Source organism: Centrocercus urophasianus, unplaced genomic scaffold (genome assembly GCF_019232065.1).
Source record: "Centrocercus urophasianus isolate 14NV4802_14NV808 unplaced genomic scaffold, USGS_Curo_1.0 seq_10, whole genome shotgun sequence".
In the NCBI taxonomy this organism is placed as follows: Eukaryota; Metazoa; Chordata; class Aves; order Galliformes; family Phasianidae; genus Centrocercus; species Centrocercus urophasianus.
In genome coordinates this window covers 56,022,616-56,041,358 of record NW_024884142.1, presented here as the reverse complement: position 1 = coordinate 56,041,358, position 18,743 = coordinate 56,022,616, and the positions used below count along the sequence as shown (strand labels likewise).

Genomic DNA, 18,743 nt, shown 5'->3' with positions numbered 1-18,743 from the left:
CCTTTCCCCTCGCTTGATGGTAGTGCTGGGCCTGCTGCACCCCAGGGTATGGCTGGCCCTTGCTGGCTCATGTTAAGACTGAAATAAGGAGGAGAAAAAGAAAGTGTTTTTCCACAGTGTGGGAGGACTTTCAACGGCTCAGTTGAAGCTCTACTATGTCTTGGAAATTTGCAAAAGATTAGACTTGCTTTGTGTCAGAGATTCCTGCAACCGATTTCTAAAAGTGTTCTCAGTTTAATCAAGTATCTCCCCTTCTTTTTCACAGATGTTTATCCTGTGCCTTAACTTGTTGAATTTTGGCAGTAAGCCGCAAAGATTGTCTTATGTGACAAGCTTTCCATGTAGGGAGCTGGGCTGGGCTCCTGGCAGTTTTTGTTGGCAGAAAGCCCTGGTCTCAGTGCCTGCGAGCAGGGAGTTGCTCTTTTCTCCGAATCCAGTGGTCCTTTCTCCGACCCTCAGCTGGAGTAAGAAGGTGCACAGGAAGTACCCCAAGACAAAAAAGGAGAGGAGGAACCTAAATGGGAATAAAAAATGAGATATAAATATTTAAGAGCAGAAGCAGAGGAAAATAGGTAATGAGGGCAAAAGCAGACTGCTGTTCTCCGACCTGAGAACTGACTGTAGGTCTCAGAAGACTTTTCCATGCTCTACCAGCAACTTCCTGGGCCCTTCTGTGTTTGTAAAGTGTTACTTCCCTCTAGTGGTGGGTCTGTAAGGCTGTGGGCATAGCCCCTTCCCGCTTGCTTTAGCGGCAAGGGTAGGTCAGATCCAGGCCACACAGATAAACTATTGTGTCCCTAGCTTGCATCCAGCCATTGATATCATATTATGGAGATAAAGATACGTTTGAATTTCCTGTGAGATACTGCCCAACCTGCTTAAGATGTATTATTGTGAAGTGGGCACTCAGTGTTCTTCTTCTAGGTCATTCACTTGATCCGCAAGGTCATGCTTGAAGACAGGCTCATCACAAGATATTGGATAAAAGATAGGAACAGTGCCATAGATAAATTATGATTATTCAGAAACTGTAGGATCCTTACCTGTAAATGAGCAGGCAAGTCTGGTAACTTTGCCTTTAATCATAGAATCATAGAATCACTCAGGTTGGAAAAGACCTTAAAGATCATCGAGTCCAACCACGACCTAATCATACTACCCTAACAACCCTCTGCTAAATCGTGTCCCTGAGCACCACATCCAAACAGTTTTTAAACATATCCAAGGATGGTGACTCAACCACCTCCCTGGGGACCCTATTCCTGTGCTTAACAACCCTCTCTGTTAAGAAGTTTTTCCTGATATCCAGCCAAAACTTGGCCTGGTGCAACTTGAGGCTATTTCCCTTCATCCTGTCAGCAGTAAGAAGAGACCAACTCCTCTCTCGCTGTAAGCACCTTTCAGATACTGGAAGAGAGCAATAACGTCTCCCCTCAGCCTCCTTTCCCCCAGACTAAACAGTTCTTGCGGTCTCTCCTTGTAGGGCATATTCTCCAAGCCCTTCACAAGCCTTGTTGTACTGCTTTGGACCTGCTCCAGCACTTCAGTGTCCTTTCTGTACTGAGGTGCCCAAAACTGAACACAGTACTTGAGGTGAGGCCTCACCAAGGCCGAGTACAGGGGCAGGATTACTTCCCTAGTCCTGCTCACTGCACCATTTCTGATACAAGCCAGGATTCCAATGGCCTTCTTGGCCATCTGGGCACACTTTTGGCATTACTCTTCTCAGTATGTTTGATTAGTGCACAAGGGTGATTAATAAAGGTAGACCTTGTGTTTGTGGAAGAGGCAGCTGTTCTGATTAGAGCAGCTTGGTGAAAATCAAGCATTTCTAACTCTTATTTGGAGCCAAGACTGGATGATATATGCTCAGGGATATGGGGCTTTGAATTCTATGCTGCTGTTGGGGAGTTCACATTCAACTGACCGGTTGCTAACAAGATAAGTGCCTGATGATGGAGGAAATAGCGTATAACTGCATGATCAGGACTGTGTCATGTTGGGAGCACTGAGTTCAGTGGTGATCAGATATGCAACTGTTGCATTCACCTTTTCACCTGGACCAATAGGAATAAGAGAGACTTTTTTTCCCTGACATTAGAACATCATAGTCAGTATTTTAGGTATTTGAAAAAACATGTGATCCCTTGGTAATTTGACTGCGTGACTGTTATTGTTCTTCTTTCTATTTTGTGTCCTGATATTTCTAACCCTCCTCTTGTGGTCGTTAACATCTTCCTAATCTTCTGTTCTTGACACCAGTCAGTGAACATTAGCAGCCTTTTTGTGTTGCAAACCATTTCATTTATGTTGTTGGGTTGTTTTTTATTTTTATCTATTTATTTATTTATTTATTTATTAAAATTATTATTCTTCATTTAACTAGGATTAGCTCTAAGTCCAGAATAGCTTTCTTTGACTATAGATTTGCATTTTTTTGATGACTTAGGCTATTTTTTTCTTCATGATTTTATCTATTTTTGTCCAATTCACAAGTCCCTGAGGACAACTGAATACTTTGAAACACTTGGGGTTTTCCTTTGCGTTCCATGCACATGACTATGGGATAGCATTGTTTCACCTGCAACCAATAACTGCTAGTCCTGGTAATTTATAATATTTTTATTTATTATCCTATTGTGTGAACTCTCACCTTGCACTGGTGCAATGCCATCCATATCTGCAGATGAACTAGCTTAGGGCTAACTGTATTAGATGTCCTAAAAAAAAATAATAATAGAAATCACTTTCCACATAATAAATGGATACCTGAAAAATAATTCACCATGTTTTTATCTTTGGTTTTGACTATTTAAAACACTCTATCTTCCAGGTCTCTGAAAAAAATCCCCTGCTATATATGCTCTGAAACTTTCATACATGTGGTCTCTGCCTGCGTTTCCCTCATCTTCCTCCTACCATCTTTTCTAGAGAGCCTATTCCAAATTCACTGTACAATTGATGGCTCCAGCTCTCTGGATGAACTTTTCTTGCTGTACTGACTTTCTCCTTTCTCTCCCAAGTTTAAACACCAAAGTAAAAAAGCAAACAAATCTGTTCTGTTGTTTTCCAGCAATGCAAATGATAGGATAACATGGAGTGAATGGACCATGAGAATGTGGAATAGTGGCCTAATTTTAGAGTTGAGTTTACAGTAAAAAGTTTAACTATATAGCTACTATTGCCCCTTACATTTGAAAGACTTAGCTAAATGTTTGGTGCTGGTAATGCTTTTAGACCTGCTCTTGCTGTGACAAATGTGCTGCTCTTAGGGTGGGTAGGCTGGAGTGCAATTGTTCAGCTGTGTCTGCAAAATACAGCTTTACAGTTTAAACTGCTGCAGAAGGTGATTTGGGAAGCTGTGAGACATTTTTGCTGGCCTCACTTTAGAGCGTTCACCTGTTCTTGTTCCATCCTCTGTTTGGAGCAGTAAGAAACCCTGCCAGAGGCTGAATGGCAAACAGTTGGAGAGGTTATATGTCTTAAACTGCTACAGCTATTTACTAATTAATGCATGTCTGTGCCCCAAGGTCTTTTGCCCAGTAGCCTGCAAAGAATTCACGCAATTTAAGTGACCACGAGCCTCTCTTTCAATACAAGGTTGAAATTAAGTTGCATTAAATAGCGCAGAATTTAACTTTAGTTATATTTTTGGACTTCTGAATATTCAAATGGAGTTGGTTTGTGTCCTGCCAACATTGTTAATGGTCTGGAGAAGGTGCTTAAAAAGAGCACCTGTCCATCCTGTCTCTACCCCAGCTGTTTCAAATGGTGAATGTTTGCACTCCCTGTCCCCACACCTCTTTTCTTTTAGCTTTTTTGGGGGCTGCCCCCTACCAGCATTATTCTTCTGGTTTCATTTTTCCATCATTTGCAGTTTACAATACCTTGCTTCTCTCTCACTGGAGCAGATGATGGGAATGCATGAGTTTCCTTACACAGCCTCATCGTGCTAACAAGAACCTTAATATCTAACCCTTCAGGTGTGCAGACCCTTTTTAGGCTGGCCCAATCTATCTAGATTTAACTACTTAAATGTAGTAGCATCAGTCACACTTATCTCACCAGTGAAATTAAGCAAACAGAAAGCACAACTGTTTCTTATTTTCCTCTGTCATTACAGCTGTTGTGGAGTACTCGGCTTCTGAGCTATGTATGATTTTTTGTGCTTGACATAAAGCTGAGATCATGCACACACTCTTTCAGGAGAGAAAAAATGTTTTCATGGTGCCCATTTGTTAATTCTGCCAAAAATAGGAGCAAGAGTTCTCTCCTGCATTTGTACTTGGTATCAAAGTTCAAATCTGCTGTAAAGTGGTGAAGGTGTGTGTAATCTGAAAGTGTCATTTAATTCAATTCCAGTATGTCACACATAGTTATATCTTCACATTTCTGAAGTATTCCTAAAGCATTTTTCCTCTATGTAGAAGAGCTGTGTTAGCTCTTACACACAAGTTTTTGTGAATTACTGATACCCAACTGACATAGCAACAAAAGCTGAGGGTGAGGGCTAACTCAGCAGTGGATGGCTGTCATTTCCATGGGGAGATAACGTCTGGTGACATCACTAAAGATGGTGCTGTAAAGTACACGCCTAGAGAGAAGAGGCTCAGACTGAATTCAGTCTTTTCTGCTACAAGTATTCCAAAGGTGAGATCAACGAGGTTCCTTGGCATTATCTATAGGACATCTATAGGAAGGTGTGAACTATTCCTGCACTTTGCCTCCTGCAGAGCAGTTCGAACATTGAAGATGTAGAAGGCTGATTTGAAAAAGGTATGAATGAAGAGAGATAGAAACAAGGATTTCTCCCATGTGATTTATACCAATCAAAATAAAACTGGTCTTTGAGGAGCTCTCATCTTCAGTGGAGTGTGATCACAGTTAAGCTTTATACACTTTTTAGGGACTTCCTCTCATTGTAATGTCTTTCTACATCATTTAATTTGGAAGAATGCAACAGGCAAGAGTACAAAATGCATTATCTGATAAAATAGTCAATGTGTCAAACAGCACGTCTGAGTGGTGACAGATGCACAATTGGCATTTATGCAGCTCCATGGGTGTATATTTTGATTGGTGTTTAGAGTATTAATGGTAACTCCAGATACCCTATCTTAACAGTATTTATAATAAGCTGCTTAGATAAAATGTTCAGAAGGCTTACTTTCTATTTGTTGAATTTCTGGTTCTTAGTGTGATATGTGAATTGGTGTAGAGCTGGTAGTAAGCTGCTGAAGTGGAGCATTGTTGTGGATTAGTCTTTACACCTTCTACTTCTGAATACTTTTACTGAATATCTTTGAAGTCCATGGAAGATTCAGGTTGTTTCTTTCTTTCTTTCTTCTTCTCTCCCCCCACACCCCCATCATTTAAATCACTAACAAGTTTATAGCATGAGGTTAGAAACTCCCTCATTGCTAGAGTTATTTTACAGTAACTAGTCATCTCCACAAATGCCCACGCTTCCTTTCTGACTAAAATGCATGCTGGAAAGGAGTGAACTTGATAATTGGACAAAGGACACACTTCATATGTTCTTATTCATCAGATCTAGCAGCCTGAATATCTACCCAGTCACGTTCCTGTATGCTTTCCTTCCAACTGGGGAATAGGGAACTTATATAATCCATTTCTATCCCTTCTCCTCCCACCCTAATGAACTTTGAGCAGCTGGCATTTTAGCTGAAAGTTCTGATATGGTTATTTGGCACTTTGGTGATGGTATTAAACTTTAATTAGATTAGCTTGAGCTTATTTGGTGTCCTCCTTGATAACGTTTGGAATCATGTTCAGCAGAAGTGTAATTCTGGTGTTATCTGTGTTGATTGCTACTGGATCTGTTATTTCACAGCTAGTAAAATTATTTTGAAAATCAGTGGAACTACCACATCTTTGTGAAAATGTTCCTTTAAAGAATTGTAAAGGTGTCTGTGGAGTTGAAGAAAATAGGTGCAGTCTTGTTGCTTCCTCATTACTCAAATCTACCCAACCGTTTGGATGCTCCCAGGTCCCTGTCTTCCTCCAGGAGATGCTGAGATGATGCAGTGCTGCTGAGCCAATATCTTGGAGGGGTGGGAGGGGACAGGCTGGCAGTGCTGGTGTGCTGGCTTGATCAAAGCTGTGTTTTTGCAGCACTGAGTTGTTGATGAGGTGGGACTTGGCATGAACAAGAGGCTGAGAGCGAAGTGTTTTGTATGTGCAGTAAGGTGCTGAAGCTATGTTACTTTGATCATAACTTTACCATCTTGAAGTGCCTCTTGTCATTGAAAAATGTAAAAAATGGCTAAGGGAATGTTTGCTTTTTGCATAACTGCGAAGATAATGAGCAGTGATATCTGTAGCCAGTGAATTCTCATTGGCTTTCCAGAGCTCAGAAGTCCTTCAAAAAGTGGAGATAGGAACTCAGACATGAGGAGCATTTCTGATGTATTGATGGTGCAAAAGGAGAAGTGTGTAGATAAAGGCTTAAAAGATCTGTAAGATACTCCATGCCTTAGACTTTTTGCTTCAGTGCAGACTCTAGAAATATGAGCTCTTCTGGTGGGGTGTGCACTTTATCCTTCTAGGCCAACTTTGAGCAGGAGGGATCTTCCACAGTGGGAAAAAATGAACAGTCCAGTCAAGGATGTTTTCAAAGCAGTTGGTAGCTTGTCACAACTTTTATCTGCTTTCCGTTCCCTGACCTCTTTTTCCCTTTTTATCCTCTTGGCCAGTATTGTGACAATAGCATGACTTGTGCTGCTGGGCACGGGTCAGTAACACAACTGCCAGATATGAGGGAAGGATTACTTTTACATGGCTGGGACTTGAGCCTACACTGGCTCATCAGTGAGGAATAAAGCTACCATCCATTACTGATTTTATTCTTGTCTGTCTCTAGGCAGATTGGGTTCTGTGTGCTATCTTTGATCTGATTTTAGTTAGTTAAACTCTATGAACTAAGTGGGAATTTTGCCTTTTCAGGAAGAAGAGATGCCAGATGTAGAAATTGACATTGATGACCTTCTTGATGCAGCCAATGAAGAAGAGAGAGCTCTCAAATTACAGGTAATATTATTTTCTAATTTTAAATCCAAATGTGGTTAAATTAATGCATCTGGATTTGTATCTGATCAAATCTACTGTAAGCATAGAATTAGAACAAAGAGGTTCCTACTTCAAAGTTTAGCATAATCTGCTGGTCTGTATAAAGGTAATCAAAATCTCTTAGGATAAGAAATTTCTGGAAGGTAGGTGATAGCAGGAGAAAGCTGAAGTTCAAAGAATCCAGAAATATAGGGAGATATTTTAAGACAGATTAGAAAACCCTATTTTTTTCTCCCTCTTTTTTTTTTTTTTTTTTTTTTTTTTAAATAAATATGTAAAGTAAAGAATATAGAAACTGTGTGGCTATCTGGTCACATTTGATGACCAGATAGTTCCTCTGATTCACTGCAGCAGCAGGAATGTGCATGTGTGCATATAGAGACTAGAAATTCTCCCTTGTCCTTAGGATACTGGAAGATTTGTTTCCCTAATTATACCAGCTAGAAATTTGAACCCATCAAATTCTCATGGAGCAACCTTTCTAAAAGTGCAACAGAATGGCATAATGATCAGGAACAAGAATTAAGATGTGAAAACTGTATAAGGTTTTCCATTTGTAAATTTTTCAGACGTGCTAAAGAAAAGAAACTTGTCCCTAAGCAGTGGTTTGCACTTCAGCCTGTTTCTAGATCACTAACTTGTTGCTTAGGTGCACCTCTTTGGTAGCAGTGGCTGTCAGCATGCCTTTCTTAGTGCCCGCTGCCCAGCCACAGAAACACATCTCTCCAAGCTGTTTACTCAGGGTTCATAAATAGCTTTGCCGTTTCTGCTTAAACTAGCTGCTTGCAGCTGCCCTGCCCTGGAGTGCCTGATCTTGCTAATGTCTGTATTTTTGCTTTGCAAATAGCGTGGTGCTCTCACGTAAAGCTGCTTTCGCATGTGTGTCACTGGAAGAGTGAATTCTTAGATTCTCCTCTCTTTGCTCGTCTTTGAGGGAGGGATTTTGTTATTTCCAGCTTGGAAAAAGCAGCCATCATTTTTCTCCAGCTCCAAAATATTTTGGCCCACCGAAGGAGTAAAGCTGACTTGTTGCAACACTCAGTGTTTGGTAGCATCTTTATCAAGTGGGTCCTGGTTCTTGCTCCATTCATTTTTCCCCACTCCCTTGTGAGATTTCCTACTGTATACTTATTTATGTTCATTGTTTCTCTTTATTGAAATTGGTGTTTTCATGTTTTGCTTCCAGGAAACTCTTGTAGATTGCTACAAACCAACAGAGGTAAAAAGACTTTTCTTAAATACTATTCATCTGTGACAATGTGGCTATGCTCAAGTTAAAGAAACTATTTATTTCACTTATTTTAAAGTTAACATAGGAATGTTAATGGCAAGTTGATGGGCTTGGGACTTTATTTGCTGAAAATGCTGAAGCCTGTCATTTGACTATAGTAGGAATGAACTGTGACTGAACTGTAATCATACCAGCAGAAATGTACCGTTGTTGTCTTACGTAATGTCATGGTTGAATTTACTGATGTTTATATACTGTCATGGTACAAGAGAACTAGACACAATTTTCAACACATGTTCAAAAAAACCTCAATCCTACTATATTTCCATGAATTTCAACTTGAGAGATTGACTGTGTGCTCTTCAAGGTGAAGCTATGTAATTTTAATGTTGGTAGTAAATCTGGAACTGTAATGCAGATACGCATCTTGGCTAGTTCCTTCTGTGAGTAGACTGATGATGGTGGGACAAACTGAACTAGCAAAATATAAAGTATTCAATTTTCAACTTGGTTTTGGTTTCAACTTGGAAACAAAGCTGTATATGACTCCTTTTCACCATGATAAGCAGTCCTGTAATATCTGTAATTGTAGCCACTTGAACTACTGGGCCTTATAGACAGTCATACTGTCAGGAAGAACTACTGTTACAATTACAGATACATCTTCCAGTCCTCTGGATGCTTTCTTTGGAAACTTTTCAATTTTATTTATTCCTGTCGCACATTGGAAAAGTTGTCCAGAAGTTGCTGGTAATAAATAACTTTTTGACAGTAGAGGGAGCTGACCCAGAAAGACTCACCTGGTGAAATGTGTATGACTTGTTCTGTGCTGTTCCAGCTCTGAAGTTTGACACTTAGTGCAAGGACAAATTTCAGAGCTCTCATAAGGATACATGACAGGTGCCAGTGAGTTTTCCACTGGAATGCTTGTTTATAAAACCACAGTAATTTGTGCAGAGCAGGTAAATTAAGTTGAGGTGGAACTTCACATGAAAAAACATAATGAACATGTATATTACTGTTAAACTGCCCTCAGCTCTCTGGGATGAATGTGGAATATTAATACTGCAGTTTTTGACTTGGCTCTCTAGTCCTCTGTTGGTGGAATGGAGGCAGCTCCTTTACCTGGCAAAATACCCATCCTCGTCAGTCTCTTGAGATAATGCAATCTGCTGTGAGGATAGTTGAAAAAATGGGAGTTGTTTCTCAGGACTGTTTTCACAACAGCAGCTTTTCTTCTCTGTAGCATTATGAGCCCAGTAGCACCACATGACTGCTAACTTAGGCCATTTTAAATTTGTAATTTTTAACCTGTCACTGGTGAATGAAGAAAAGCCTGCAAGTAAGATTAGATTTGCTTTATGAGAATCCATGCATTTTCTAGAAAATCTGCAATCCTTTCGCATTTCCAGATACTGAGGTATTTCATTTTTGAAAGGATTTCTAGGAAGCTTGTGGAGAAAAAATATGAGCTGATAGAATTTCTCTTGACCACTCAAATACAGCCTATTGAGTGCACCAGACGCTTTTGCACCAATAGTTGTACAGTTTGAAAAAGGTGTAATCTCTTTCTGGGTAAAAAATTATGTAGTATGATGTCTTCACTATTCAGAACACAAGAAAAAATATAGCTCAATAACTTGAAGCTTTTATCCCACCTGTAATAAACAAAGTAATGAATCATACTTCACACCAATTTTGCTTAGTTTTATGAAACTAAAGGTTAAAGGATGGCTGAGGAGTTTATGCATATATTCTGGATTGATTTTTCGTCAGAGGAAATGGAATTATCCAGGTCACTTGAAAAGGGGCAGGAATTTTGAATCTCCATTCTCAGCCTCTGTAATAGAATCATAAAATCCTTAGATTTGGAAGGCCATCTAGTCCAACTCCCCTGCAATGAACAGGGACACCTACAGATTCATCATGTTACCCAGGCAGGCCTTGAATGTCTCCATGGATGGGCCATCCACCACCTCTCTGGGCAACCTGCTTCAGTGCTTCAACACTCTCACTGTAAAAGCTTTTTTCCTTATATCCAATGTAAATCTACCCTCTAAATCTACCAATAAATTGGCTAAAGGTAGTATCTGACACTAACTTAGGAGGAACTGCTCTGAAACCTTCTGAAGCAAGTATTTGTGGGAGACTTATCTGCATGCTGGAGTTAAACCATAGCAAAGAACTACAGCTAGACTATGAATGTGGACTAAAATTTTAAAATCTTTCTGGAGGTAGCAGTTATTGCTGTTGTGTTAATTTGTATGAGAATATGCTCAATGTGTGAGCTTTCTTGTAAGTAGTGGTTTAATTCACCCAAGCAAGGCAAACACATTAATTTGAAAAGCGCATGCAGTTATTATAATTTTTGGGGTACTGTTAATTTCATATTAGTGATCCTTAAATCAAAAATTTGATGTGCTCATCAAGATTGATATGCATTGTGACTGATGTGTCATTCGCTATTAGAAATCAGCTATATAAAATGTGCCAAATGGTAAAAATAATATCTGGGCATAATTTTTCAGCTTGGCTGTTTCTTCGAATGTAGTAATCATTAAAAAGCAAAACAAACCAATAAAAAGCAACCAAAACCACACAAAAAACAATAGCACTGAAGAGATGCATTTAGTGACTATTGCATTCTGAGGTATACATTTTTATTTGTGTTAGTCACTGCAGCATGTGACTCATCTTTATACTCACATTTTTTATTTGTGCTGAAATCTCCTTGCTCGACGTAGCTAAGTTACACCCGTTGAAGAGAAGTGCTTGACTTTTCTTCTGAGAAGCCTGTCCTAAGGAATAGGTTTAAGGATCTCCAGAGGGACAGTGCTTTGACATATGACAGTGGTCTTCCCATCATGCAAAATTAAACATTGCTTTCTCCATTTCTCTTTCTTACTTCTGGTACTATCATATCTAGTTCCAAGATGGTACAAATCATGTAGTTTAAGCTATGTAAGCCAAGGCTTGTTATGAGAGAACAGTATTTCTTTTTTCAGCACTGCTATAGGATATGCTTTGTGCAAAATCAATGTTGTAAAATGTTGTATGTGAATTGTGGCTGAAAAGGAGCTGCGAGCAGCAGCATCCACTGCCACTGTCCATGTGGCCAGGGCAGATAGCACTTCTCTGTACCATGCGTCGCCTGGGAAGGATCCCACCCACATCTTTCTCAAGTGGCTGTCTCAGTTCTGTGCAATAGAGGGTCTTAACATAGGTCACAGTGAACTTTGAGTTTCATGTTAGCAGTGAATAATGTAACAAAGAAATGTGACCTGTAGCTTTGACGATAAGGTTTTGATGTTTGACAGTAGGCTCATTTAGAATAGGAAGAGTGTTGTGGACGTGAAATAAATGAAGTATACTTTAAAGGAGGCTGGCTAAATTGCAAGATCACCTGTTTAGACTCTGCTCTGGAGATCGTCTGAAGTATTTGTCACAGATGTGAATTAAAGCTTCTGTAGGTGGAGCTGCCAAAGTGATGTAAGGCGAAATGAGGAGACGTGAACTTTTATGAAAGAGAAATTGAATGAGTGAGCAGTCTGTGTGTATACTGACTCTGAAAGGTGTGGTTGAACTACATAATTTCTGCAAAAAAACTAATCTTTGAAGAGAACCTAGTTAAGTAAGTTCTGTGTTGTTTTTTTCAAAGGAACATGTAAAACTTAGGGCTAATCGTTTAAAGATCTCTTCTACTCAGGAAGGCAGATTTAAATCTACCAGCCATCTTCTTAGTATAAATCTTCACTCAGTGCAAAATGAGAGAAAAAGTAAATGAAATAGCATGATAAAGTTATTTTGTTGAGAACTTCGAATTAGTAACAGTTTTCAACGTGGTTTCCAAATTTACTGTGCATACTTTCTGGACAATACAGGCAGTGATTTAAGCCATTGACTATTTAGGGTTACTTAAATGTCTGGACTATTTCAGCAGCTTTTAACAAATTTGAGAAGGTAGAGAAGGGCATTTGTTTAATTGTGCATTTCCTCAAGTTTAGTTGGAGCGAATGGCAGCTTCGAGAGTGGTGCAAGCAGTGTGTTTTCTAGAACTAATTCAGGTATGTCTTTAGATAATGTATGCATTTAGACATGAATTGAAAGCTCAACTCTTTTGAAATGGTATTTGTCAACTTTTGAAAGATCATTTGTTTTTTGGTCCTCCTGTGTTATGAATTACTTTGTGCTTGTGTTACTGGTTTCTGATTGTTTTTAATGTAATCACAAGACAGCAATACATTCTAAGCAATAGTAACTAAAGATGTGTCCTAAAGCCTCAGTGCTGTATACTGCCTTGTACCTCAGACAGCTTAGAAGCTCAGACATGGTAGTTCAGGTGATGGGTGATAAATTAAGTCACTATAACTATATTACATGTCCACGTTACTTAATAGCAAATCATTTTTAAAGGAAAAATGTTAAGAAACATGCATATTTAAAACAATGCAGACAGAGGTATTTCGAAAAAACATGATTTCTGGTTGATCCGTTTAGAATCATAGAATGGTTTGTGTTGAAAGGGGCCTTACAGGTGATCTAGTTTGACCGCTTTGAATTCAGTGAGCTTAAATGGTTTATATGCCTGCTGAGGTCTGCCCTACAGTGTTGGAGAGAATTAAACTTGCATGTTGTCATTTCTGCAAGTACTCATGAACACACCTTACAAATACTCATCACAGTATTGAAGGATGAAGGAGCAAATGACAAGAATAAATTGTGCTCATTTACATGCTGCTGAACTGGAGAACAACCAGAGTGTATATCTTAACTGCAGCTAAGTGTTGTGGTATTTAGTCAGTGCCTTCTACAGGGCTCACCAAGAAGCTGAACTGCTGTGTACTGTCCTTCTGTGGGCATTGATAGTGCTGTGGCCTCACTGGTCCCTCCAGATTGTACAGAGAGGCTGCAGAGGTGCTGCACTGATTCTTGCTATCAGAAGACAGCTTCTGGCCCCATTTTCCTGAAACATCTGGGACTCCTCATTTCCCTTCTTCATGTGCAGTCACCTTAAGGTTTGAGCCTGTGGGGAAAGGAAGGGGTTTGGAAATAGAGTTCCCTCTTCTTTTTTTTTGTCCCCCGTTCAGATGGCATATTTGAGTTTCTTCCTCACAGAGTTGCATAGAGCACTCTCCAGGCTGGATTTACTTTTTGATTCAACTGATCAGGCTCTTTCTCTGGGAGATAGCCTCAGGCAAACAATTGAGGAAATCTTGATTTTTGACTTGGCTGCTGGGAAGTAAAGCTGTGGAGCAAAGCTGACTGAGGATTCATTTCATGCTCTGGTGAAGCAGAAGCATGAGATACCCTTCATTTTGGCTTAAGACCTAGTTCTATTACATGTGTTCTGTTTGTGAGAGAGAAAACTGGAGAGAAAAAGTCTAATTAGTGTCTAGAATTAATTGGATGATTTGAACAGGAAGCCCAGAATTCATTGCCTGTCAAATGACCTCATTAAAACAGTGATTCGCACCTCCAAAGCAGAGAGGTGATTTCCTCCCATTTGCTGAATTATCATTTCACCTTTGTTTGCCTTCTTTATTTTTTTTTTAATTCTGCATTAGATGAATGTTTTTGCTGAACTAAATGCCTTTGATTCTAGGGAAAGCATTAGAGAAAGGAGAAGGCAACTGCCTAGGGCTGACAATTAAAGAGTTCAAATGAACTATAGATTTCATCTCTGTCCAACTCTCATTTGAATTTGACTTCAGAATTAGAAAGATGTGTCTTCTGGAAACAGCAATTTTGTATTATAAATTACAAGACTCTTCGTGCTTGTGACAGAGCTGTATATACAGGTGATCTCCTTGAAGAAAATCCATAGAAAGAACTTAAACTACATTTATATACATTTTTTCTTTTTTTTCTTTTTTTTTTTTTCTTTTTTTTTTTTTTTTTTTTTTTTTTTTTTTTTTTTTTTTTTTCTTTTTTTTCCCCCTGTTAATGAAGGACCAAACTGTTAGTACTGGATTTTTTGTTCTATTAAAAGAATAGATATGCCCTCCGTGCTTCTGGCTGTAGTCCTCAAAGGAATAATTTGTAAGTTCTTGAATCTCTAACTGAGTTATTTTTAAGTGTTTTTCAACTATGAGAATTAAAGAAGTATTAGTATTAATAAGTAGATAATTCAACGTGTGTTGCAGAACTACTTTTTCCTTATCTTGCTACATGGTTAGCTTTCAAATGCTCGATGCTAAACGTCAGCCCAACTCTTAGAAGGGATTTCACAAAAATGCCCCATGTAAAATGATTTTTTGTGTATGAGGTTGAGATAGATGTGGATATTAAGCCTTCCATTAAGCTTCAACTCAAATGTCCACAAGGAATAAAACTGCAATTTTTGAGTGATGTTTAAAGAAAATAAATGGGTATTACTGTGTGTCATAAAGCTGAGTCAGTTAGCTGTAAAGTGAAGGCTTATTAAAATGCTGCAAAGCTGCCTTTTATGCCTCCAAGAGGGAAAATGTGCATCTGCTCTACAGTGCTGCCTTACCCTGATGTAGTGCTGCAAAAAGACACAAACACCAGAACACAAACGTACAAAAACTGCAGGCTCAGTGCAAGTATCAATGCAAAATGATACTTAGAGCAAATCAGAAACATACTGAACTGGTACTCTGGCTTGACACCTGTGGGACTGCACTACTGCACTGCAGCACTGTGTGAAATGCTTGCTGTGTACAAAATGTTCTTGTTGGCTTTTACTATTCTGTGCTTAGTCCCTTAGTTCAAGAAGAATAACTCCAGAGGGGTAAGCTTTTGTAATCATTATATGTACTTCTTCAAGTGAACATGGCTTCCTTCCCCTTCCAGAGAATAAGGCCTCATTTACCTCCCATTTGATTAGGTTACTCCCACTCAGCCTGGTTTATTTTCATGCTCTGTTGGTGGCACTGAGAAGTTTCTAGGTGCCTATAAGATGGAAAACTTTAATCAAATATGTTCCTTTGCAAAAGAAGAGCTTGGGGTGCTGCAACAATAACAGAAGTTTCACTGTAACGTACTGAGAAACAATTTTTCTGAGCTAGGAAGGAAGTGGCCAAGGAATGAAAGAGGTAGTTCCCAAACAGCTGAGTTCAGCCGGTAGATTTCTCTGTCAGCTCTGCAGATGCCATCCCATCCAACCTGGCCTTGAACTCATGCAGGGATGGGGCATCCACGGCTTTTCTGGGCAGCCTTTGGCAGTGCCTCACTGCCCTCTGAGTGAAGAACTTCTTCTTTCAAACAGCATCATGCTTTGTTAGTTTTGTGTTGTTTACAGGCCTTCAGGATGATGAAAGAGTAACACAGGATCAATGCACAGTGCAATAAATGCTGTGGATTTTCAGGATAAAACTGTCTTCCTCCTTTTTTGACTTCTCAGTGGTTAAGTGTTGTATTCTAACAAATCTGAGTGGATACTGTTGCAGGGACCTGTGCACATATTGAAAAAATACAGCTTTTAAGTGATAGAGAGGGAGAATTTGGGATCTTAACAATGCACTTTTCCAATCATCCCTTCAAGATATATGCCTATTCATAGGGGAGGTATGCTGTTGATCTGCACAAGTGTATTCATGTACTGGTATTGATCTAGCTGGTTTGTGAGTACCACACTATGATACATAATGTTCCTGGTGAGCTTTTATAACCCACACTGAGATAGCTGTTGCTTTGCCTTTGCTGTTGATACTTGAAACCACAGCTGGTGTGGGTATTTAAGTAATGATAAGACAGTATATGCAGTGCAGTAAGTGTGCCAGAAAAAAAACACTTGCCCCTCTCAAATACCCATTTACGGAGACTTTCTGTATGCACACTTCAGCACCTGTATAATGTATGTTTCAGTGTGACTCTTTTTGGAAAGGTACTGTGTTGTCATTTAGGTGGTGACCTTGCTCACTGGCATGTTTAGCCTCAAGCACTTGGCTAGGTAGTCATGCTTTTTTGACCTTTCACATCAACCCAACTGACTAAATCCATAATTACATTCCATGTTCATAGCTAAATGATTTCTAGATAAGAACCCTTTTGTGAGTGTATACATAGTACCATAGATAAACATTGTTCTCCCAGTGTGACAGTAAGGGGTGATATAGCTTTTAGCAGGCCTGCAGTTATTATCTGAAATTATTTTGGTGTATAATGGTATAATTCTTTAAGCTTCTGCTCTTTCACAATTTTTTTTTTTTTTTTTAAAAAGGAAATCCACTGAAGCTGAGGAAGTTATCAGTGTAAACAAAGATCTGGCCCATTAATGTCTTTTGTTTCACAATAATGTTGATCACTGAGCTCCATCACAAGTTTTGCCCAGCATTTTGCCCAGTGTTACCCCAGTCTTTCACTCAGAATAAGCCAGTGGTGCTACCTCTAGCCCCTTGCCCCTACACTGCCTCAGACTGGCATTAGTTGGTGCGGAGCCGAGCGGTGAGTCTGGTCAGAGGGTGAACCAGTTTGGAAGTTAACAGGGCAACAGGAAAACAGTTGATTTTTTCAGCCAGACTAGCTTTCTTTTCCAGCTGAATGAGCAGCCAGCCAAAATGCTTGTGCCAGGCTGGAAAATGGTGAAACAAACACCTCTTTTGTTTGATTTCTGTGCAGGCTGAAACTGTGACATTCTCCTTTGGCTGTTTGCATGGTATCCCATCATAGATTTTATCTCATTCAACAGTTGGTAGAAGGCTAATAAAAGGATGGGAGATGACTAGCAACTAACACAGCGTGCTCACACAGAGAAAAAATCACTAATTCACACCTTCACTATGTGACAAGAGTATGCATATAAGATTCCTGGATATCAGGCTAAAGAAATTTCAGCTTAGCAGTAAAAGCTTAAAGCAAAATGTACAGTTTGCTTTGAATTTTTTTAAACACAAAATCGTGGTATTACGGGATCATAAAGATTACTCATATTTTCTAATCTTTTTTTCCTAGGAATTTATCAAAGAGCTGCTAACTCGGATAAGAGGAATGAGAAAACTCAGTCCCCCTCAAAAGAAGAGTATATAAATAACTCGAAGTAGTAGCACTCTGTAAAAGACATGGCAAGGGAAATGGGACTTTGAATACAAGACCTTTATTAAAATACCTGTCTTTCTCCACAACTTTTTTGATTTCATTCAGTTTTGACTCAAGGAATTTCTTTTGTGTGTTTTAAGGGTTCTTTTTTAAGTGTCAATTTTTATTTTTATTTTTTAAATCAAGAATATCAACGTTTTGGATGCTGCTCAACTTTCGCTTGAGGATTACAGAAGCAAGTGAAGAATCCAAGAGTTAGTGATGAAAGGCAGCAAGCCTGCGTGGTAAACCAGAAGATCTTGTACATTTACAGACCTAGGAGACTTCTCCTTGTGACTAGTTGGATAATGTTTTTTAAGTTGGTTGTACATTTAACTCATGGATGTCAAATTTCTTGTGCTTGTCTGTATATAAATTATAAAGTGGGTTGTGAATACTGTTTCACATGGATGGAAGGAAAAGTTTGTTACAGTAAATTATTTAAATGGTGGTTATTGCAAATATGCTACCACAACATACTGATTTAGATTACTAAAATGAGTGCTGCCATTTTTCTAAGTACCCTTAAAGCAGCCCAGTGAAAAATTTCTTCATATCTCCTTATTTAGACTGCAGCATATGAGAATTGGGAATTCTAAGGGCTTAATTTGTAGATTTAATGTTATTTTAACTTTGATGCTTTGCCAGATCATTTCCTCTCCACCTCACGGTGTCTTGGAACTGTGCAAACCTATGCTGAAAAAGGGCCTGCAGTCATATCTAGAGAAATGTCCATCACCACTTAAAAGCTGCTTCACAATGGAGGAAAAGGCAATGCTGCCAAAATGACTTTAAAGCACTGTCTTGCATTTAGTGATGTGGTCTTAATCAAGATTCCTCTCCTATTCAAGTAGACAAAGGTTATTGTAGTCCTTGTTTGTGGCTCTGCTCTGAGAACCTGGGGAGACTTAATAATGTGGATCTCTTGTAAAAGCGAGAACAGAAGAGAGATCCCTGCTCCCTCCTGGAAAATGTCCTATCTGAAACGTTCAATAAGCTACCATATGCTGGTAGGTGACACTAGTCAGGCATTTTATATCAAGGGTGCTCTGAACATATTTTATTTTTCAAAAGAAGTACATGTTTGTGAATTTTATGTATACTGGCAAGCTTTTTTAATGTATTTAATTTTGTAATGTTTACCGATGATTTTATTTACCAGATATTTACTCAAATAAATGGAACAACTTGTGACTTGTTACATGTACACTTTACTGTTGCTGAATAGGTTGGTAAATGGACTTTCTTACCAGAACGAGAAGCCTGGCAGGTGGTAAGTACGTGGGAATCCAGCTGCGTAGTTCCCAACTGGCTTTTAATGTACAACAAAAGAATCAGCTCAGTATCACCCAGCCAAATTTCTGTGACCTGGTGGATAGCCTCACTT

General features: G+C 39.1%; 1 protein-coding gene across 1 annotated transcript in view; it reads left to right on the top strand.

Annotated features, from left to right (window-relative positions):
* PPP1R14C (protein phosphatase 1 regulatory inhibitor subunit 14C) overlaps window positions 1-18,512 on the top strand; it is a 51,393-nt gene extending 32,881 nt beyond the window's left edge. The window contains exons 2-4 of the mRNA XM_042820807.1: window positions 6,967-7,050; window positions 8,276-8,308; window positions 17,234-18,512. Of these exons, the coding sequence (XP_042676741.1) occupies window positions 6,967-7,050; window positions 8,276-8,308; window positions 17,234-17,308 (192 nt within the window). The 3' untranslated portion in view covers window positions 17,309-18,512. The remainder of the gene's footprint in view (window positions 1-6,966; window positions 7,051-8,275; window positions 8,309-17,233) is intronic.
* The last annotated feature ends 231 nt before the right edge of the window (window positions 18,513-18,743 follow it).